The sequence below is a fragment of the Dermacentor albipictus genome, chromosome 7 (genome assembly GCF_038994185.2).
Source record: "Dermacentor albipictus isolate Rhodes 1998 colony chromosome 7, USDA_Dalb.pri_finalv2, whole genome shotgun sequence".
Classification (NCBI taxonomy): domain Eukaryota; kingdom Metazoa; phylum Arthropoda; class Arachnida; order Ixodida; family Ixodidae; genus Dermacentor; species Dermacentor albipictus.
In genome coordinates, this window is record NC_091827.1 from 83,205,592 (window position 1) to 83,228,442 (window position 22,851).

General features: G+C 44.9%; 1 protein-coding gene and 1 non-coding gene across 3 annotated transcripts in view; both read right to left on the minus strand.

Annotated features, from left to right (window-relative positions):
- Nucleotides 1–2,693: 2,693 nt before the first annotated feature.
- LOC135908691 (endothelin-converting enzyme-like 1) overlaps nucleotides 2,694–22,851 on the minus strand; it is a 34,257-nt gene continuing 14,099 nt past the window's right edge. The window contains exons 2-5 of one of the 2 annotated variants that reach the window (XM_065440551.1): nucleotides 15,279–16,331; nucleotides 13,527–13,955; nucleotides 8,794–8,976; nucleotides 2,694–4,276 (exon numbers count right to left, since the gene is read on the minus strand). In XM_065440551.1, coding sequence (XP_065296623.1) covers nucleotides 4,088–4,276; nucleotides 8,794–8,976; nucleotides 13,527–13,955; nucleotides 15,279–15,635 — 1,158 coding nt within the window. In that variant the 5' untranslated portion in view covers nucleotides 15,636–16,331 and the 3' untranslated portion in view covers nucleotides 2,694–4,087. Of the gene's footprint in view, nucleotides 4,277–8,793; nucleotides 8,977–13,526; nucleotides 13,956–15,278; nucleotides 16,332–17,692; nucleotides 17,801–22,851 lie in introns of those variants that run through there. The other variant, XM_065440557.2, reaches the window with a different exon arrangement.
- On the minus strand, nucleotides 6,905–6,977 carry TRNAL-CAA (transfer RNA leucine (anticodon CAA)). Its single transcript has one exon. It is a non-coding gene; the product is annotated as a tRNA-Leu (tRNA).

The following is a 22,851-nucleotide window of genomic DNA, read 5'->3' on the forward strand; positions in this document are numbered from 1 at the left end:
GACTTTGGCCGAACTCATGTCACGATGTCCGTCGACGGTAATGCGAACAGCATTCAAGCATTGAAACCACAGCCTTTCTTGTTGAAGTCAGGTTTACTTAACATGTGAAGTGGTCCTTCTCAGACTTCGGTTGATTCGGAAATACAGGGTGTTTCACGTAGCATGGACCAAACATTAAAAGTATGCAAATGCCACGTAGCTGTATCGAACCAAGGTTACGTTGCTTGCCGTCGCTTGGAGATACTCAGAGAATTGTTTGCATTTCGCCTAATTAGATAATGGGTCTTAATTAATTTGTGACTTCTCAAATATTGAAGTTTGATGAAAATGCCACAGTGAAAACTGTAGAGCCACATGAAACGGTCCCGGTACAGCTTACTGTTGCTCACTACGTGGCACATAAAAGTGTTTCTTCGAGCGGGTAAGAAGCCCACGAATACACGGAGAATTGTTGTTGTTGCCCCAAAACATGGCTCGTACCCACGCAGAATTGCCGCCCGTGTATTCTCAGGCTTCTTTCTCGCTCTAGAAAACACTTTCCTGTAGCATGTATTGAGCAAAAGAAAGCAGTATCAGCCTATTTTCATTGTGCTCAACAATTTTGTCATTATCACTTTTCATGTTATTGTGATACTTGAGACGTTACTTAATTATTTAGGACTAATTACGTAATTTGGCGAAACTGGATTGTAAAACTTTATTATGGTTCTGCAGGACACGCGTAGCGCGTAGTTGGCGTCTCCCACGTAAGCATCGACAGGGAGCGCCTGGCGCCCGATTCGCGGGCCGGCTAGACGGCCCATTGCTGGTCGGCGAGGATTGAGCTTCTGAGGGGCTTTTCCTACTTGTCCGAGGTATAGTCGGAAAGAGCATTTCTACACTCCCAGAGCATGTTTGCAAGTGCCACCATGTCTGCGCATGATGGGTACGTGTCGCTGGAGCACGCGTCGGGATAGAAAACGTGTAATTAGGCAGGGTGTGGGTGCATATGCGTTCTGTAGCAAGCGTGGTGTTAGCGGCTGCGTGCCTGTTAAGTTTGGGGTGTTGTGGCGGAAAGATGCAGCGCTCTAGGTAGACGTGTTTTGCAATTTCGCTGTACGTAATGAGTGCCTCCCGGTTGTCCTCAAGCTCGACGAGATGGGGTTTCCCGGGGATGGCGGGGTCGGTAAGGGCATGCGATGCATCGTGAGCGATCATGTTGAGGTTGGGCGGGGCGTCCAGTACCTGACCGAGATGGGCGGGGAACCAGATGATAGTGTAGGGCTTGAGGGTGGACAGATCCGCGCTACGACGCCACGTTCGAAGGTTTTGATGGCCTGTCTGGAGTCGCTGTAGATAACTTCCCGTTTGCCGTCTAGCACGGCCAGGGCAACGGCTACTTGCTCCGCCACCTCGGGATCTCGCGTGAGGAACGTAGCGGAGTTGAGGGTCCACAGCGTGGATGAGACCGCAACAGCGCCGAAGGCGGCGGCGTCGACAAACCCGATGTCGTCGGCTTTCATGTCTATGCGCTGGAAAAGGGTGGTCGCATGGGCAAGGCGGCTGCCTCTGTTTTGGTCAGGATGTACGTTTCGCGGAATAGGAGCGATCGTGATGAAGTCTTGGATCTGGCGGGGAACTGGCGTCAATATCGGTGTATCGCTGATAGTGTAGGAGAAAAAGCTGAGCTCGTGCAGTATGTCGAGGCCTGCCTTGGTCGTTATGAGTCGGATCACCTGCGTTCGCTCCTGAGCCTCGGCGACCTCTTTTAGGGTGTTGTGTATGCCAAGCTGGAGGAGTTTCTGTGTGGTAGTGGAGATCGGAAGGCAGAGGCCCCGTTTCACTACCCTTCGAATGAGGGCATTTAGTCTATTTCGCTCAGCGTTTAGCCAATCGTGCATGGCAGTGACGTAGGTGAAGTGGCAGAGAATAAACACGTGTACGAGACGTGGCAGGTTGTCTTCTTTGAGGCCGGTGACAGTTAGCCTATCTATATTAGCCAAGCCTGGCGCTACATTACGAAGTTTAAGGGGTTTTACGTGCTCACTCGCCTCGCGCCCGCCGTTTACCGCCAGTTCAGGCCAGGCAGTCAGACGGCGAGACCGCGTTTGGTTCGTTCTGCTGATGAGCAGGCTGCGTTGAAGGAATGGCAGCGGGCAGCGCTTCGTGCGTTCGGCCGAAGAACAGGCGGCGTTTCATGAATTCCGTCGGGAAGTTGCTCGAGAAAGGGCTCGTCGTCGACGTGCCGACCTCGCCGTGAGGGAGCGCGAAGCCGAGGCGTTACGAGAATGAAAAGCCGCGGATCCCGAGCTTCGCTTGCACCCCTCTTCACAGTAGTAGAAAGGCGGCCATTCTTGAAAATTTAAATTCTTGAATCTTTTAGGTGTTACCACTTCGGTGTATCGGGCACGTTGAAGAGGAAGCGAGCACCTAATGCTCGTCCTATCAACGCACATACTTCGTAAACGCTTTATAAATGTCAGCCGCAGCATTTGTAACAAGTGCATATCAGGCTTTCACCTTGATGACTGATCACTCCTTGTGGCCCTTTCATCAAGACATGAGCGTAGACAAAAATGTAGTAAACGTTTGCTATAGCAGTTGCTTTGCTAATGGCCTTATCCAAAGATTATATACTTGTTCATGTGTATTGTAATAACTCCAACAAATCAAGCCGGCGCAAACGCTAGCATAAACACAGAGCTAAAGCGCACCCTTTAGCGATCATAAAAACAGAAAATATTTTAACGCTAGCGAAATGCACACTGCAATCAGCACGCCGTTGCACTCGTGACACTTGCGCAGCGGTCCAATGAAGGAACACAATGGCATAATTTCATGTAATTTGTTTTGTGCAGTTAAACTCCACCTGTACTCATGCTAATACTTTCAGTAAGAAAACAGCGAGCCTATTCAGCAGCTTGAGAAACTAGCGCGAACAGTACCAAAAAAGATGTGTGCGCGCTAAATGTTTTTGTGAGGCTTTTAGAAATATGTCACTTTCGGTCAACAGCTAAAGCTCACTTAACGATCAGTGTTATGGAGGTTCCCAGGTTCACGGCGGAAGCTTTCATACTTGGAAACTGTCATGTCGTGGCCATATAGATCGTTGCTATATAATATTGTCATGTACCTACGTCAAAGAATGCGCACGTATGAGTGTAGAAATGTAAGCAATTCGTCGTGCACTTTGTAAGTATTCCTGGCTAAGTAAGAATGCCAGCGCTTCAGTTCATTCTGAATGAAAATTGTGCCGTTATAACCACGACTTCAGGTCTCGAACACGATTTCTAGAGAGGCAGCACTCGTATGACAAGTCCGCAAAGCAGGGTTTGTCGTTATCTTCCTCGGTTTGAAGATCTCATTGTGGTGTACTGCCGCTACGTCGCACCAGAAAACCTTTTCTTTTGAACACAGGCTGCCGCAGTCCTTCAAAAACATATTAAAAGTTCCTTTCTAAAACTCAACCTTCAGAACAGTTTCAACCAGAAACTTACGTTAAAGAAGGAAGGCGGAGGGGCGAAATATAGCACCTATAAGTCCGAAAAAGATTGCTGTAAAGTTAAATACCGTAGCGTTACTGAGAACATCACGAGCGAAAATAAGTTATGTACAATTCGCAAGCAAATTTCTAAGCTAATTATATAACAGAAGTTTAATATGCATTTGATAAAAGGCAGATACGAATCCACTTCTGGGAAAAATAAAAATAAAAAAACTCTGAAATCTACATACACCTTGAATAGTCACCTACAAAAGCGGATTGAGAAGAGATGAATCAATTGATCAGTGAACATCGCCAATGTTTGAACTACAGTTCGCACTCAATGCACAAGATGTCGAAAAGCTCAAGCACTTAAACACAGTGAGCCAAAACGGAACGATGAACGATGGCTCTAGCAAGAACTTAGGCACGGGAAACAGTACGTAAATCAAGCAGTAGGCCAAGAAAACGTTGGACCACTCTAAGCAACGTGCTCAGAACCTACACGGTCATAGACACACAGAAGCTACACAGGCAGAGACACACAGAAAAAAAAAAGACTCCAGAGTAGTGGGGCAACAGCCACGCAAAAAAATATAGGCGGAGAATGTGAAGGTGACAAAATCAGTCGTAGAAAGAGCACTTGGTCGCCGGGTTCATCTTAGAGCCCAGGGGACAACCGAAGGCTCTGGCGAATGGTGCGAAGTTCATCACAGCCTTGTTGCAGTCGCCGCCGTAGACGTTGTCAGCGGGAGTCAAAGCGCAGGTGGCAAGACAGGCGGTGATGAAAAACACTTTCTCTTCTGTCAAATCCTGCAAAGGAAAACGTCGAAGTCATTTTCTCATGCTGCCTTCCAGAACATTCCCACTATGAGTAAAATTTAGGTGCTATAGACTTTTTGCATAATGCCGGCAACCATGAATGTACGCTAGGGTCCCGCCGGCATCGCGAATGATAGACACGTGGAAGTGAAAGACGCGCGAGGAAGTTTGTGAGTCGCGCATGCTTACTGCTGCAAAATTAACTGAGGTTGCTGTGGGTTCCTGACCTGCGCAATATATTGTTTTGGCCGCATAGCATGGCCCTGCGAATGCAGGCTTGGTTTCTGCGGCAATGCGATCAGGTGGAATTCCGTGCTTGCACTAGGAAGGTGTCGTTCACTGCTGCAAAGTAAACAACGTGTTGGACCGGGCTAGTGTAACCTATGATGGCATGAACACTGCAACAGCAGACTAAAATTGGACATGAAAAAAAAGGGGACAAACGCTGAATTCAAATAAGAATTTGTTGTCATGAAACAGACATATGCACTGCCAACCGTGAATACAACCTTAAAAAAAAACAAGACATCTCAAAGCTTTTCATGAATTAACTAAATACAGATTAAGAAGGTGCGCGGACTCCTGCGGCCATTGAAAGTACAACAATGGCTTTTCGGAGAAGGCCGCCGATGGTTTGCTGACACGATAGCCTCTAGCTGTGGCCATGGTTCTGTAATCATTCTAGTGTTATTGTTTTGCATGTCTTGCTGTGACATCAGTCTTATCAAACAGCGGAACACAGTCCTGCAACACGCAGATCATTGCCAGAAACTTTTCTCCACTCTTCCGCACTCTAAAGTACGTGTCCTCCTCGACAGTGTCTTTGCAGTCGCGCAATCAAGCATGTGCAAGTATGTCCCACATACATTAGGTCACAGGAGAGGAGTATGTCACACACTACTTCCATATGACAGTAAACGAACGTCCTTTTATGTGTGTGCGCGACTTTTTTTTCCAACTTCAGCATGGCTGAAGCACTTCGGCAGGGTTGAAGTGGCCTCGCAAACTGCAGTATACGGCTTGTACGGCTAGATAATCGGGTCAACTTGACGCAGCGGCCGTTGCCCAGCGCGTCATACCTGTCTCAAGAAACGCGAGTGCACGCACCTATAGTGCTTGAGGCGAGTGACGTATTTCATTGGGACGCTACTGTAGCCCACAAGTGCGAAAAACACGCAACAAGTCTTGAGTTTGCTGTAAACCTTCCTTTACATGTACTGAGTGACTGGTGAATGAAAGCTGCGGCACTTTACTGTTACAAGTAGTGCAAGTACGAACCAACGGGCTTCGTGCGAAGAAGTGGCCGAATTCAAAAGGGAAGTGGCTGCACTGAGCGCTTTATTGTGGGCACGCATGTTTTACGCTGGTACGTTAAGACCGGTAGTGTAAACGTAGGTGTAATTTTTGCAAAGAGGTACGCAGCTGTAGTTAAATACGTCAAATTTCAGTGAACAAACGGTTGAGAAATGGCGCAAGACGTAAACACGTGGTGTGGCTGGTAACCGCCTACTTTATCCACCAGGGGTTTAACCTTCGATATGGCAGCCAAAAACATCGTTGCCTGACTGTAGCACAGTGGTTTCGGTTTTATGCAAGTCCTATGTATGTAGCTGATGTCCCATTCGAAAATGGGCATTCTTCCTAAGTACACATTGAACAACCATACTCGGATGGCTAGCTAGGCGCTGCCACTTTGACACGTTGGCAGGTCGACAGTTTGTGCGCACAAGCATCGCGAGAATGTGTTGCTTGGCTTGAGTCTAAAGAGGCCACTCATGCCCCAATCACTCACCCAGCAGCACTTATGCAGTCAGCAGTGAGCGTGGAAGCCTTCAGCGCTTATCTGACGGTCACCATCACGTGACTTGCTAAGGTGAGTCAAGTGCTGTTTGGAATCTAATCCCAGTGATATCCAATTTCGATACCATTGTTAAGTTATAACAGATATAACCGTTAAGTTATCGGACTTTAAAGAACGACAACAAGGAACCGATTGGAGTCTAGTCTAATTGCGTGCTCCAGAGCGTTGAATCATGGGACTCAACAGAAAGACAAAATTGCAACCATATCTACGTAAGCTTTCAGTAGGGCAAGTATATATATATATATATATATATATATATATATATATATATATATATATATATATATATATATATATATATATATATATATACATATATATATATATATATATATATATATATATATATATATATATATATATATATATATATATATATATATATATATATATATATATATATGTTTGTTGGCTTCTTATGATGTGACTAATAAAAATCGGGCCCCTCGTTTATATATATATATATATATATATATATATATATATATATATATATATATATATATATATATATATATATATATATATATATATATATATATATATATATATATATATATATATATATATATATATATATATATATACATATATATATATATAAATAAACGAGGGGCCCGATTTTTATTAGTCACATCATAAGAAGCCAACAAACACTGACACCAAGGACAACATAGGGGACATTACTTGTGCTTAATAAATGAAAATAAAGAAACGATAAATTAATGGAAATTAAAGTGGATGAAAAAAATACTTGCCGCAGGTGGGAACCTAACCCACAGCCTTCACATTTTGCGTGCGATGCTCTACCAATTGAGCTACCGCGGCGCCGTTTTCCCATCCACTTTCTTGGGTATTTATGTGTCCTAGTAGAACCCTGGGAATGTTAGCCACTGCCACCACTCACAGACCTTGGCGGCCGACGTGGAACGTCTTTTTTGCCGCAGGCGTCACGAGAACGTGATCTTTTAGGGTGAAGGCAACTGGTCAATAAACCCACATATGCTACCTGAAGGCATCAATGTTGCCGGATTCGAGACCCTCGTTAAGTAATAACGAGAAGAAAGGGGGTTAACCGAGGGTCCCGATTTTTGTTAGTCATATCATAAGAAGCCAACAAGCACTGTCACCAAGGACAACATAGGGGAAATTACTTGTGCCTAATAAATGAAAATAAAGAAACGATAAATTAATGGAAATTAAAGTGGATGAAACAACAACTTGCCGCAGGTGGGAACCAGGTGGGAACCAACTTGTCGCAGGTGGATAGAGCATCGCACGCGAAATGCGAAGGCTGTGGGTTCGGTTCCCACCTGCGGCAAGTTGTTTCTTCATCCACTTTAATTTCCATTAATTTATCGTTTCTTTATTTTCATTCAGTAAGCACAAGTAATTTCCCCTATGTTGTCCTTGGTGTCAGTGTTTGTTGGCTTCCTATGACATTTAATAATATTAATAACAATAATAATAATAATAACTTCTTTTATTTCCATCAGTGATGGAGGAGACTGCGGGTAAATCGCGCTTTGGGCAAGCGACTTGACTAGAGCCCGCAGCCTCCTTTGCAAGACAAACAGCGATTGAACAGGAGACATATATATGCATAGCACTTGACTATATGTGAAATATGCACAAATATAAACGCAAAAACACAACTAATCTGAAAAACGCTCTTCAATTATTTAAGAAAGATTGATTGATAAAATGTTCACGTAAAGCTCGTACACCAGTTATATAATTGTCAAGACCTGATTTCAGAAACAAATTTAAAGTGTTGGTAGTGTGTATGATATCTTTTGTGTAGAGTAATTGGCACGCAGAGTGACCACCTTCCACTGTTCCGTACACCTTGTGATGTAAGAATGTGTGTTCCTGGTGAGATTAGATAACTCATGAAGGAACTTTAAGTTCTCTTTTACCTCCCGTTTGAAAGCTTGACTTAACTTGTAATTATAAAGGTTAAAACGGGTATTACATTTGCTATCTCAAATAAGTCTGATGTGTGGGCATTGAAAGTCAGGTTAAATAGTATTCGCAAAAATTTTTTCTGAAATATATGTATCTTTTCTAGATTCGTATGTGATGTGGTACCCCACACGAGCAGACACTAATAAAGTGTAGAAAAAAATAGGGTGTTATAAATAAGAACCTTGATTCTGTAAGGTAAAAGAGCTCTCAGCCGCACCATCATGCCAACTACACGAGATAATTTGCCCAATACCGATTCTATGTGCATGTCCCAAAGCATATTGTATATATATATATATATATATATATATATATATATATATATATATATATATATATATATATATATATATATATATATATATATATATATATATATATATATATCCGCCACCATCTTCTATACTCGCATCCACCCACCAGCTGCCTCCGCTGCCCTCCTCTACATTTTCTTTATATTACGAACTTCGGTTTTGTTCACGCTAAACAGACCCACACGCTAAAGCTCTGCTTAACTCAATGGTTTGGCAATACGATAATGAGTTAGAAATGGATGACGCGAACGACACACATTGGTCCTGTGCAATAATTTCATCGTTTTTTGTCCGTCCTTCAGCCTGACATGTCCAAATACATGCATTGCTAATACCTCCAATACCACGGCAATTCCGCCCACCTCTGATAGTTGTGTGCCATTTTCTCCAACGCTTCGCCTGAAAGCTTCGTAAGCCACTTCCATCGCCGGAACCTCGGGGAAGATGCTGACGTTCCCGGGCAGGCAGCCTTGTGTGCGCTGATGGTAGGTGTCCTTAACGTCGTCGCTCAACCAAGTCTGCACGAACTCGCCTCGTGCATTGATCTACAAAAAAATTATCGGCCCGTGTTTCGTTAGACAATGCCCAGACCTTGAGATCATGCTTGCTAGGAAAGAAACTGCGTCTAGTAGGTTTATATCTGGAGCGTAAACGTAATTACGTTAACACCGTAGTCAACAAGCAAAGTGCAACATGTCACCGGCGCATAACAGAATAATAATAATTAAGAAATCATGTAAATATGCGTAGATTGACATAAATTAGAAGAAGATACTTTGCTTGCGTCGTCTATTCACCTTATCCGCCGTCCGCTGCAGTTCGTGTCGCCGCAGCGCTATCGCTTATACTGGTCGGATCAAGTTTCATACATATATTGACAACGGGCTGCGTGAAGATGAGTAAGTGGCACAATGGTTACGCATACTTAGACAGCTTTAAGAGGGGTTTCTGTGTGATCCTTTCAGAATCCGTTTGCTTTCGAATCTTTATCGCTGCTAATAAATGTCCCTGTTTTCGTATGCATTTAGAATGTTTATTTATTCAAACAGCTAATCACGCAAGGAAATGGACACGGGGTAATTCCCAGATATACTCACGCGCACTGCACCATCAGTTGCGTGTATAAATGACCCCAACGCCCTGCCCCTTTTTTTGATTGTGGCGATACTCAATTCTCGACTGACGAGTTTTCAATTACACCAAAAAAACTTTTACGAAATTTCACGGCACAGCACCCGAAGCAGTCCTAGACAGTATTCAACAATCTTTAGAGGCTTCATCGCAATCTGAATGAAGTAGCCGTCTTGGAGAAATAAACGCCCGCAATACATAATCCAATCCATTGTCAAGCAGAGCATGCAAAACACGCCCGCTTAGCAATCTCTCGAAGCACTAATTGACTAGCGCGAAAGCTGCGTGATAGCGCAGTCGGATCACTATTGCGCATTGTGAGAGGGGCAAGAGTTTGATCCCCAAATGTCAAGCACACTCAAAGAGCAGACAGGGGAAAGCATGTTTAGAACCCGAAATTGCTGTCATAGTAAACTCACAAGCCACTGGGACAGTCAATGCGCCTACAGTCCTACACCGACTACGGTTATACCTGAAGAGTCACCATTACTAGCCGTGGCATTTCTGTAGCTTTAGCTATAGGAGATGTATCTAGGGATAAAGGCTCGACTCTCAGGATACAATCAGCGTTTACGTTTGAGCTGCTGCGATGAACGTTACTGTTGTGTCTTGGCGCCTCAGTGGCTATGGCCGTTTTCTCCTGAAAAACTAGGTCGAGGCCGATATCGGCACGATTTCTCGTGCCTATGTCACAACCAGTACGGCCAGCGACTCATACATTATATAGGTGTCAAAATATGGAACTCGCTTCCTGCAAACATTAAGCAGTCAGCAAATTTTAATACTATTGTAAAAGAATTCTTTCTTTCCGATCTAAACTGATTAGTCTTTAACGAAATGTATAATGTCGTCAACAACTGGATACAGCGTTGCTGTCACGCTTTTTTTTTGTTTTTTATACGTACGTATCTGTTTATGGATGTATAGTAACGTAAGTGTCAATGCCGATGTACCCTTGTTTTTACTCGACACACCTTGCATCAAATGTATATATGGCATATCGGTGTGCATTCTTGCTGCATTGAGTGGATGATTGTTGCATGTTGCCGTTCTGCTGACGGCTGGAGTCGCGGGTGTTCGGCCGGTTCTTCTTGTATGGTCGTTTTATGTGTTCTCATCGCGTGCATGTATGTGTGCGAGCTGCCGTGGGGGGGAACTGCTAACATACGGACCTGCTCAAAGCTGAACATACTTGTCAGAACAGCTGTCGCTGTATGCGATCCTGGCCGCGCGCGTTCAATATTCGCGGGGGCGAAATGCAAGGACACTGGGAAGGCCATGGGTCTTGTTTTCGATGCGTGCTGCCTCACTGGTGGTGTGGGGCCCTCCGCAAGCGCAAGTACCTTAGTGAATTAATTGAATTTGTCAAAGTAAATTGCGACAGAAAATTTACAAAGTGCGACTTACGCACACGCAGCAGACATGAGAGCTTCGGATGGTAATTCAAATAAACCAGAAAACATAGTTCTGCTACGCGGGAAACTCAAACACAAGGCCATTTTCCAGCTGCCGTTTGAGGTCTGTCTGAGTGGCCGTGGCCGCTAGGTGGCGATAATGTTCTTGGATGATCACGAGCCCACGAAAAATCTTGACTTACTAGAGGCTAACAGCTTCGCTGTACCACTCAAGTATGATAACAGTGATCTAACATTGGTGTCCTGGAATATGCTAGAAGCAGTAAAACTTGCTCATACTGACATTTCTTTAGCTTTTGATAAATAGAACGGCCCCAGCAGGGCTTGAGAAGGGCCTGAAACACCACGACCTGAACGGCGTGATCGCATAGCTTCAGTTCTCTTTCCCTCGCGTTGACGGTAGCCCGAGAAACGCTCCACATGGATTATCACGACCATCAGGCTATCGTGAGGAGTTGACTGTTCCAAGTTAAGAGAATCGAGGCAAATTAAGCCTTAGATTATACTGGCGATATACAATGCGCAGAGCTGAACGTTTGATAGCCGAGATACGGGTCCTGCATGCCACCTATGCACCGGGGTTCACCGTGTAGGTTCTAGAAGCGTACACAAGCAATATGTGTTATGTTGTGACATATAAATTGAAAAGACCCCCTCCCCCCATTAAAAAAGAAATACCGAGGAAAAGCCAGCAAGAGTTGACAGTGGGGACAGCGTCCTTTCCGTGTTTCGTACATACTGCTTCGTAAAACTGTCTATGGAAGATACATGCGGAGTTGTAACACCACAGCTAGTAGCTTCCAGGTAGGTGCGCTGGAACGTTGTTACGACGCCTCTATCATGTTGCGCACTAGTTATTCATGGGAGGCGTGCCTGTGTGGGAGCGAGTTGGGTGATATCACGAGACCAAACGGAACTTCTCAAAGCTGAACATACTTGTCAGAACAGCTGTCGCTGTATGCGATCCTGGCCGCGCGCGTTCGATATTCGCGGGGGCGAAATACAAGAACACTTGGGTACCCCGCCACGATTGCGCGTTTCAAGACTCCAGGGCCGCTATCTTGTAGCGATGCCTTATGCCTTATTCCATGCGACTCTTATCATCGACCACACAGGGCCGCCTGATCCGGTTGATAATGTGGGCAGACCGTCGCTCTGACCACTGGCCAAGCGCGACAAGCCGGAAAAAGCATACAATGGGAAAAGGCATCGCTACAAAATACCGGCCTAGGTGATAAAAGCTGTGACCTGCCTCATATTCAGGTCGTGGTTCTCATGGTCCTCACAAAAGAACGCAGAATTTAATTCAAATATAAATTTTAGCTCTCACTGTATTTCAACAATAGGTGCGAATGATTCCATGCACCAAAGGAGACTTTCTTTAACCAAATGTTTTTTTCCCTTCATAGTGTACATTGTAGATAGTGTGGTGTGTTATCAACGCTATTTTACTTCAGTAGGTTGTTTTTATGCATGCTAGTGAAGGTTTATTATTCTATGCGAGCAGAATCGCCCGTTACTTCTTGTCGGCAAACCTTTGTCTGTATTGTTACGGTACTCGAGAGCACTCTCCCTGATCCTAAACGATGGATTTCAGCGAGGGCCATACATGCTCGTGCTGGCACGCATTGCCAGAGAAGGTTTGTAACACGAGCTCGAAGGCACCCCTTTACAGGATATATCAGAGCAGCCGCAGTTCACCGACAATGTTACATTGCACATTACGTGTCGCGGGTTCTTCATATATCAGCGTTTAAAATATCTTGGCAAGAATGTTGCGACGTCTGTGCTGCACTAAAGACTGCGACGAGATAAATCGGCAGTTAAACAAGACAAAATAAGGAAGTCACTCGAGGGCCGTATGCAAAGAATGTTCAAGCTACCGTTCCCGTTCATCATTGCTTTTAGCCCCAGCGTTCCTGACACCGGGAAAGTATGTCCGCCTGAATTCCGCTGTGATCAAAATGTAACCAGGGAAGAAATGTGCCAATACAATGAATTCTTTATGACTCCAAGGTTCACGAAAGAATGCCAGAAGCACCGCGGGCATCCTGCGAGGCTGTTGTCATAAAGAGAAAAAAAAATAACCGGTCACGAACCGCGTGGTTATCGCATGCTAGCATCAATAGTGATCTATCCCACGTGCGAATTGCCATGTGCGAGGGCTTGCAGCAGATAATTGCGTCGACGTTGTTGGCTCTACAGACCTAAAATGGTTTAAATATTCCTTTGTATTTTCACAGTACTGTTATACCGAAATACATAAGCACAAGCTCTCACGACGTTTATGCATTTCTTGCATCTAGGCGTTCGTACTAAGCAATTTCACAAAGACGTCACCGTTGAAACCCTTAATATGCTCTTCTTCGCTGCTGTCCTTCCACATCGGAGCGTCATTTCTGATAGAATTGTGCAAATGTACGCAAGGACTCCACTACGCTAACTATCCAATGTGTCGTTATCGTAGTCTAGTCGTTGACCTCAACTATTTCAACGTCTTGATTGCCTATGCACGCGATTTCATGTGCCACTCTCCTGTGCACCCTTACCTTAATTCCCACATCGTCAATGGCACTCAAGAGCGCCTTAGCGTACAGATACAAGACGCCGCCGTACAACATGGCCTTGGTGCCCTCCGCATAGTAGAGAGGCGGTGCTAGTGCTCCGAGGGAAAGGGACAGTCGGTTGAGGTGGTGTACGTAATCCACGTACGGCAGGTGAGTGTTGTCACCCAGGAGCAGTTCCTCTGCGGCCGCCTGGGAGCCGAACAGCAGGCGTTGGCTGCGACGCGTCTCGATCCAGAACTTTGTAAACGATGGGGCGTGGTTAGTGAAGTTTTTGTACACTTCTTCGAGTGCCTCCGGGGTCAGAAAACGGTCGGAAGGCCACAGGACGGTGTGGACATTATTAAGCTTTTCTACGGCAACTTGTTTGGTTGCGTTGTCGAGCCACGAACGCCCCGTTTTCTCCGCGGCAACCTGCGAAAGTTTATCACATGGAAAAAAAATCAATGATTTAAAATAGGTCGCAAGTAGCTTCGTTCGAGAGCAACAATTTCTCGCGACCACCCCACCAAGAGGTCGCGCAGCTTTTCTTAGAAATACCTGCATGAAATTTTTATATACCTCACGGAGTTTTATCATATTTCTTGCGATGGAGATGACGAGCCATTATAGAAATGGATAAACACGGCCCATACTTTGTTAAAAGCCTTCATACCTATTGCTTTGTCTTTCTATATATATGTTATTTTGTCTATAAAAATCTATAGTCCTGCTATGGGCAAAGTGTAAGCTGTTTTGTCGAATCCCAGTTGATAGACTATATCGACAAAAGTTTTGATGTGAATAATTTATTTTAGTATATTTTCAGTGTAGACCGTTCATAAATAAATGTAAGTGTAAATTTTTTAACCAATTCCTTTTCTTAAACAGGTGTATTGATAAATGTCTATTTCATTCAGTGTATATCCCTTGTTTATACAGAGAATATTGACAAAACTCGTTAAGACTACTTATTTTTGTCCCTTCTTGCCGCAAAACGTGAATACCTGTAGCGGCAACACGTGAATAACCTAAATAATTCCAGACAATGTGAAAATATCATTCCTGCCTATCGATTGTCTATAGACAAATGTAGTTAAGCTGAGTAGATGTTGGAGACAGTGGAATCAAAGCGGTGGTACTGGGATACTCCGTAGGTTATAGCCCAAAAGAATGCATGGCGAAGGTTACTTTATAGACTTTCTGTAGATTTTGTCTATACGTAGTGTAACCTGCGCAAATATAATAGTCAGTTTGGGCACCCTTTTAAGTAACCTCTATAACCATTTCCTTTAGATAATGTTCATAATTGCCGTTGCATGGCTTCTACAATAAAGTAAAAAAAATAATCAATGGAGCAATGCGTGATTTAGATTAACGTGAGCTTAAATTCAGGCTCCCGTTAAAGAACCAACGGAGGTCATAACTAATAAGGAGACCGTCACCACGGCGTGTCTCTTAACCAGATCATGGTCGTGGGGAGCGTGGAACCCCAAAATTGAATAATAATGCTTATGTGCGTCCCTCAAACTGCATATAATGTATACAGGACCAGAAGCAGTTTTGTCCTGTGCTGTTCCCGGACCCAAAGTCCCTTATTAAGGAAAATAGCAAGACAGACTATTGTTTCACTTCCATTATTATGAGCCAGCCTCTCATGTGGGAAAGTTTCCAGTGTTCTAATTCATGGTGCGACCTCCTTTGTGTGATGCTTTTGAATGTCTCTGGGAGTAATGGCATACGTATAACCTCACCTACCTGCACGATAGCGTCCAGGTGCTCGTTCATGTGCCGCCGCTGGTTTTTTGAGAAGTGGACTACGGTGGCCATAGCGGCGACAAGGAGCTTGTAGCTCGGCTCCACCTGACCAGCACAGAAACGGGGCCGCTCGTTTTTTCCACGATGCTCACTGCCGTAGAAGACGAGCAGAGCGGCCGTGGGATCGGCCACTGGGGCATAAACCTGGGCAAACAGCCACGACAGGTGGCGCAGCAGTGCCTTGGCGTCAACTTTCTTGATTAGGTTCAATGTATTTATAAAGTGAGACAGGTCGCTCACAAGAACTAGGTCATCCATTGTGACTGGCGGATCGATTCCCATCACAGCATTGAGCATGTTCACCAATTGATTCCAAGGGGAAACGGAGAAATGGAGTCAATATCTCTCAAGGCGAACAGTTTCGGAATGGGTGCTTTGCAAGGGCACGACGGTACCAAGGTGTCAAAGACGTCTACAAGCATTTTGTATGTCTGTGAAATTTTCTCGACTTCGGGAGTGTCATTCGTTTTCTGGGAAAATATTTGGTAAAGACCGTTGAAGACATCATGGAAGTGTGCCTCCGGTATCTGCTTAATTACATCTTTCCAAAGCAGCATAATCTCGTTCGGCTCAAAGAAGATACGTCTTGGCGTTTTATTTGGAATGGTGGGAAGTATTTTCACACTGAACCAGAGATGCGCGTTCCAGTTAAAGGAAAGGTCGAAGAGGGTCTTCGCCGGAACGACTGGTTTGTCTGGTTCTTCGGGCCAAAAAATGCCATGTGCGTGCATGAAGTCTTTCATGATGGGAACGTGTGATCCCGTCCGCCGTATGCAGCTGTTGAACATAGCAGTGACTTTCTTGCCCACGGGGAAGTGAATAACACCTTTCTTCAGTGTCACAGGAAGTTTGTATAACCACGACAGGAACATATCAGAAAGCTGCGAGCGTGACAGCAGGAACCCCTCGCGGGGCCTCCAGCGTCCACACACATGAGCAGAGAAGTCGTCGCAAGGGTTGACATCTTTGTCGAGCTGGTCCTCTATGTGATTCCTGCCAACGAAAACAAAGAGGCATGTGATGTCTGCGCCGGCAACTAAAACTGCGTGAAAGTTAAATAATGTACAGTCACGGTTAGGCTTAAGGGCGAAATGTCTTCGCTTTGTTTCACTGTTTTTGGTATGCAACAGTGGCCAAGTTCCAAACAGCTAGTAGGTTTTTCCTAACCACCCTTCACCAAGAAAGCAAAAACTTTCATCTTTATGTAAATGGTCGTGCTCTCTCGCCACGTGCACGTACAGTGAACACCAATTAAACCTTTTCTGAATACAGAAACTGCAAAGAGAACATGACGCTACCTTGGTGCTGACGCATGATCCTAGTTGTGAGACGTTGCTCTCTATGTTCCTTGCCTCGCGTCTTCGTTAGAATGACTGATATTTAGCTATGCAAATTTCCTTATCAGGCGTATAACTAGCGTATCTAAATAGAAAGACTGTCAAGTTGGTAAGCAGTGATAATGGCAACAGCGCGAAAGCGAAAGCGACAGACGATTGACGGAGCACAGGACGAGCGCTGACTGACAACTAAGTTTATTGATACACACACCAAGGAATACACACACCAAGGAAGTGACGCAGGCCATAGCACAGCAAAGCGAAGGAGACAACCAGTACATGTGGTTACAACGTACATATTCTCACCATGTCGATCTAAGTGCACTAATTACTGCTGAGAAAGAGCGATTGAAGGCTGGGTGGCTTTCCGCTCAATGTAGGCTGCGTGCACGACCAATGTAATGGATACTTCACTACGCTTGAACAAAATGGCTGTTTTAAGCAGTGGCTTAGTTGTCGGCAAGGCGCATACATTAAGTCATGCTCCCCAAGTCTTACGATGACACACCGGCCTGTTTGCTATATCTACAATCGCTCACGCGAGAGCGTGATTGAGCACACAACATTGGTTCTGCAAGGTACATATTCATTGACATGCTTCACTATTTACCTTCCGGTAGAATTGCATGCTGCTCCAGTGGGACGCCTTTCGACCGCCGGACAAATTGCGCTCAATTTACCGGGAGCAGAAAAAACAACCTGTACCTAATAACGCCCTGCAACTTTCTTGCGGGCGTGGGACAAGCTGTGTGCGTAGAGTGCAACTACCGCATTATTATTCCTGCTTCTTCCTTCGGCCTGCTGCCTTTTCGAGTTTTCCACCCATTTAATCAACTACTCACAGGTGCCCGATACTAAGCTACCGAGGAGGCCACGTTCCTCCAGCTTGATTACCTGACGTGCAAAGGCGTCACCCATTGTATGCACACATGATTTTACTAGGACAGAACGAAGTCAGGAAATTCAAATGGCGTTTTTAACTTTTATTTCGGTATGACCTGGACTAAAGTTCAACAGGGGCTTCACAGAGTGGGGCAAATATTCGCAGCAGACATGGTCGTCTAAAAAACGTTGTCTAAGGTCTAGGAATTGTAGTTCTACCTCTTGGGCTTGGTCCGAGGTGACCTGGAGAGGCAAAGCAAAAGAGTGGGTCTAAAAATTAATCTGCAGAAAAGTAAAGTAATGTTCAACAGTCTCGGAAGAGAACAGCAATTTGCAATAGGTAGCGAGGCACTGGAAGTGGTAAGGGAATACATCTACTTAGGGCAGGTAGTGACGGTGGATCCGGATCATGAGACGGAAATAATTAGAAGAATAAGAATGGGCTGGGGTGCGTTTGGCAGGCATTCTCAGATCATGAACAGCAGATTGCCATTATCCCTCAAGAGAAACGCTTATAACAGCTGTGTCTTACCAGTACTCACGTACGGGGCAGAAACCTGGAGGCTTACAAAAAGGGTTCTACTTAAATTGAGGATGACGCAAAGAGCTATGGAAAGAAGAATGAGGGGTGTAACGTTAAGATATAAGAAAAGAGCAGATTGGGTGAGGGAACCAACGCGAGTTAATGTCATCTTCGTTGAAATCAAGAAAAAGAAATGGGCATGGGCAGGACATGTAATGAGGAGGGAAGATAACCGATTCATTAAGGGTTACGGACGGGATTCCAAGGGAAGGGAAGCGTAGCAGGGGGCGGCAGAAAGTTAGCTGGGCGGATGAGATTAAGAAGTTTGCAGGGACGACATGGCCACAATTAGTACATGGGCGTGGGTGTTGGAGAAGTATGGGAGAGGCCTTTGCCCTGCAGTGGGCGTAACCAGGCTGATAATGATGATGATGATGATGATGATGATGAGGTGAAGTTCATATCCTGACCAAGCTCCTTATAAAGATCTAGCAATTCGTCGGCTTTCCAGGTATCCTCGTTTCTGTGAATTAAAACCAGAAAGTCACCAACATACCTCAACGCCTTGGTGGTTATCTCAGAAAGACGCCGGTTTAATGACACATCCACCTGTTTCAAGAAATGCTATTCAGGACAGGAGCCACCCTGGATCTGACACAAATGCTAGCCCTCTTTATGAAAACCATGTCATCCCACCCAATAACAGTAGACCTCAGGTAACACGAAAAAAGCTCAAGGAAACTTTCAACAGTCATACCACATTTGACAACAAACAGCATTTCATCGTTCTGTTCCGTAATGCATGCCTTGAAGCTGCGCAGTAAGGGATTGCGAGGCAAAGACGAGAAAAGATGTGCGTCCACACTAAATGTGGCGTACCTCTATGGATTATTCTACCAGAACACAGGAATAGAACCTAGGACCAGCGCTCGTTCTGTGTTTTTTTATTCGTTCTTCGTTTTTTCTATGCTGTTAACATTATGAATATAGGTGGTGACTGCATCGATAGATTCAACGTCGGTTGGACAAGCAGGAAAAAAAAAGGCTACGTTCGGCATCTGCCGAGTTTCAGTGAGCCCTGCGGAATCTGGTCTTCGTAAGCATGAGTACCATTGAGCCAGGTTGAGTCTGATTTTGGTAAGCTTAAAACCGAGTGAGCCTTAAGCTATAATTTGTGAGCGAGTTAGGGTGAATTCTGTTGACAATGGTGACCTATGGTCGAAAATAATTATTGACAACCCGTCTGTCTGATTGTGGTGTGCGTGTGCTCCAAGCTTTGTTGAAGGGAGCATAGACATTTTCGGCCTGGTTCAGCTACCAACTTGTTGGGGTGCAAACGCAGCATGGATTCACATTGAATAGCATAAATCGGAATTCCCAACTATGGGTCTTCAGGAAAGGAAAGAACGAATTTTTGGTGTTTCTATTATATCTCTAATCTTGGTAATGCATGTTCCGAACGATGAGCGTGGTCGCAAATGCAAACGTCACGTGGCTCTTCTTGCACCTGTCATTATGCGCTTAAACATGACTTGAAACAAGTCTTCTACCGCCGTACAGAGCACAGAAGATGCGTTGACATTCGTTCGCGACGACAATGCTATCATTGCAAGAAGCCGCACTGATGTTTTGAAGGCTTCGTGTATTGCCTACCCGAGCCAACCTTTGCACCGACCTGCATGTCTGGTGATATGCATGCTTTTTGGCTCTCATAGTTGTTGTGATCGCGCTTGTTTTCTTTGCGGCTAAAGCTTATATTATAGAGCCGTAATATTCAATGATAACCGAAATTTTTCGGGGCTTCTCAGGCATCGTCTCGCCCGTGTAACTCAGGTGGCACAGAGAAGCTGAGAAATGAAAACGTCTCGGTCGAAGTAATTCGGGGTGACATGTCAGGGATATCATTTGGTCGCAAAAGGGCAGTCTTGGCACAATAACAGCAATGAAAACTTGCTCAAATTGGGTTTTCCGTTCGTTCGGAAGGTACGCTACTCTCCCTTCACCGAAAATAACTCAGACCTCAGAAGACCCTGTGAAAATTTATGACATTAAGTGAGCTAGTGCGGGAACTCTATAACACATTCGCTATTTATCTTTAATTTTGCTAGATTGTTTCTCGATTATCAAGGCTTTTATCATGGCAAAAGTAGTAGTTTGACTATTCCAGTTGTGTAAGTAAATAATACAGCTTAGCATAATATTGTCTTTTGGTGTCACAAGCCAGCGCTTAGAAAGAAATTGTGTTGGGCGCCCTGAGGAAACCTTCAAAGCATAACCGGCCGCATGAAGACTTCTTACGTGCTCTCGAAGAATCACGCCAACTAGCTCCTCATTGCAGTGTCACATCACATATAAACGCAGGATAAAAACCAACGAGGAACAGGATAGAATGCTTACTTTCGATTGACAGTTTTTTTGCGGGAAGCTCACCAAAAAGGAGAGAAAGGGTGTGCCTCCTGAAGCGTGAATATGAAAGAACACTTTATCAGTTATTGGCTGGTCTTCTTTATAAAGTATCCTTGAAACGGCAAATGAATTGCCAAGACAACTACGAATAAGCAGGTGCCACAGTAGCGCTGAGCTCTGTATGGCAGGGAAGTATTCGCTGTTTTACTTAGATGTCTGGTTACAACTGAGAACATATGTGCGTGAACTTATATGCTTGGTATTGCATGGCGAGATTTCCTGAGAATGATGCCATTGATATTAAAGTATTATGTTTTTAGTGGAAACTTCTACGGCACAAGATTGGTTCTCAAAGTTTCCTAAATATATCCGCATATATGAGGCAAGACTCAACTTAGCAAGTTTAGAGTTGCGCTGTTGCCCGGCTCGGCCCGCATCAGGTCCCATCTAGGCTCTCATCACAAGCAAGTGATGAATGGCCCAGCGACTAAGCGCCGCGCCATTCATCAACGGGGGTCCGACGACGACGTGCATCGTATGTCGAAACTGTGACGTCCTCTATTCCCTCTCTGTCGTCTTTCATCCACGCCACAATTCCTACCACGTCACACGTCCTATTCGCATCAGTGGAACCTACCAACTGCCTGGCAAATCGGCGCCGTTCCATTATTGGATCTGTGGCTCGCCTGTGGCACGCGCATTACCTCACTTCCGTGGATCTGCCTAGCGAGAACTAATAAGTAGAAGGCGGCGAACACAATCGAGGTGGAAACGGTGATCATTTCACCTTACGCCCTTCTACAAACATAGTCTTTCTTTAATTCTCTACTGCTCCAGCAACTTTCAACGTATGATGGGCACAGGCTTGTCTTGCCTCGGCTGCCCCTCGTTTCAGTACTCAAACAATATGGTTTTTCTGCCCCCTAAAGCTGAATAGGGCAACTTTTTACATCAGGAACTCGATGTTCAGAGCCAGCTTGTGAGCAGCGCCTCCTCTCGCCCTGACCGAGTAAAAACTAAGGCAGTTGTCTTGTTCTTGATACCGAAGACAAAGAACAACGTACGCCACTTTCTTGTGCTTTGTGCGTTATTACCGACATTTCGTACAACTTTTTTCGAAAGCCGCCGACCTCTTGCAAAGTGTTGTCAAAAATGATGCCATCTTTGTGGATGAGCACCATCTGGCGCTTTTTACAAACGCGAACACGGTCTGCAAACTACGCCGATTCTTTGACACTGACGTTGAAGCCGATAAAAAACTGCACATTGGCGCCAGCATCGTTGGCGTTGTAGTCATTCTGGTGCAGTTTCAAATAGGAGATCCGCGCATTATTCCTATGCTAGCCACAGTCTTTTCCTTCACCTAAAAAATTATACAAGAGGGAATGATCGTATTCGCCATTACATAGGTCCAGTCATACTTGTAAAGACGTTCATTTCGAGTCGTCAGCAACTATCTATGCTGACTCGCAAATTTGAAGGACCTTTCCGGCCATCGCGCAGGATTTCTGACGCAGGTACTCGGTGTCACTATTTTGCGCAAGGCCAGAAACAGATTGACCTCGACTACCTTTCCTGCGCACACGTTGAGACCAATCCAAAATATCTTGACAAGGACAGTAGACCGCCCTTACATATTCTTACCTCTGTCAACAGCAACACGACAACTTAAAGAGGTGAGAACTGACTGAATACATGGATGGGCGCAGGGCGCAACCCCTGCCATCGTTCGCAGGCAATTTGCCGTTTCTTTTGCCTTCGTAACATCCTCCACAGCTATCAGAACTTTCATCCAAAAGAAACAGTTTATTTGCTCGTTACTACGACTGTAGTTCGCGAAAATTTTTGACGTGCATGCCGCGACTAATAGTCTTCTAGAAATTTTGGTTTGATGTGTATCTTGGCGTGGATGAAGCAAAGAATTCAGTAAAGCTTACCAAAACAGTCAAGCAGAACGCCGAAACTTGTCGCAACTGCTAACGCCGCAAGTTTAAACCTGTGAGACGAACCGATTTCTTCCAGTCTGTATGCTGCACCCCCCCCCCCTCCCATGCGCCATTAAAGTAGTTTGGCTTTAATTTACTCGGCCCCTTTCTCTTTTATACAGCTGATAACCGCTGTATTGTTGTTGTCACCGACTACTCGACAGGGCGCTGCGAAACCCAAGTGACACCCAAGTCTTTCAGCTAGCTACTGCTTCCTAAATGATTATCGAAGACCACGATAGTCACAGACCGTTCGCAACACAGCTGCTCCGAGATACCACAATTCAGTGGTACCTCAAATGATAAATGATTCAGCGCAAAGTGTACCTTTGTCCTGCTTTGCGCTGCAGCATTTAGAATTACGGAAAACCAACTAGTAC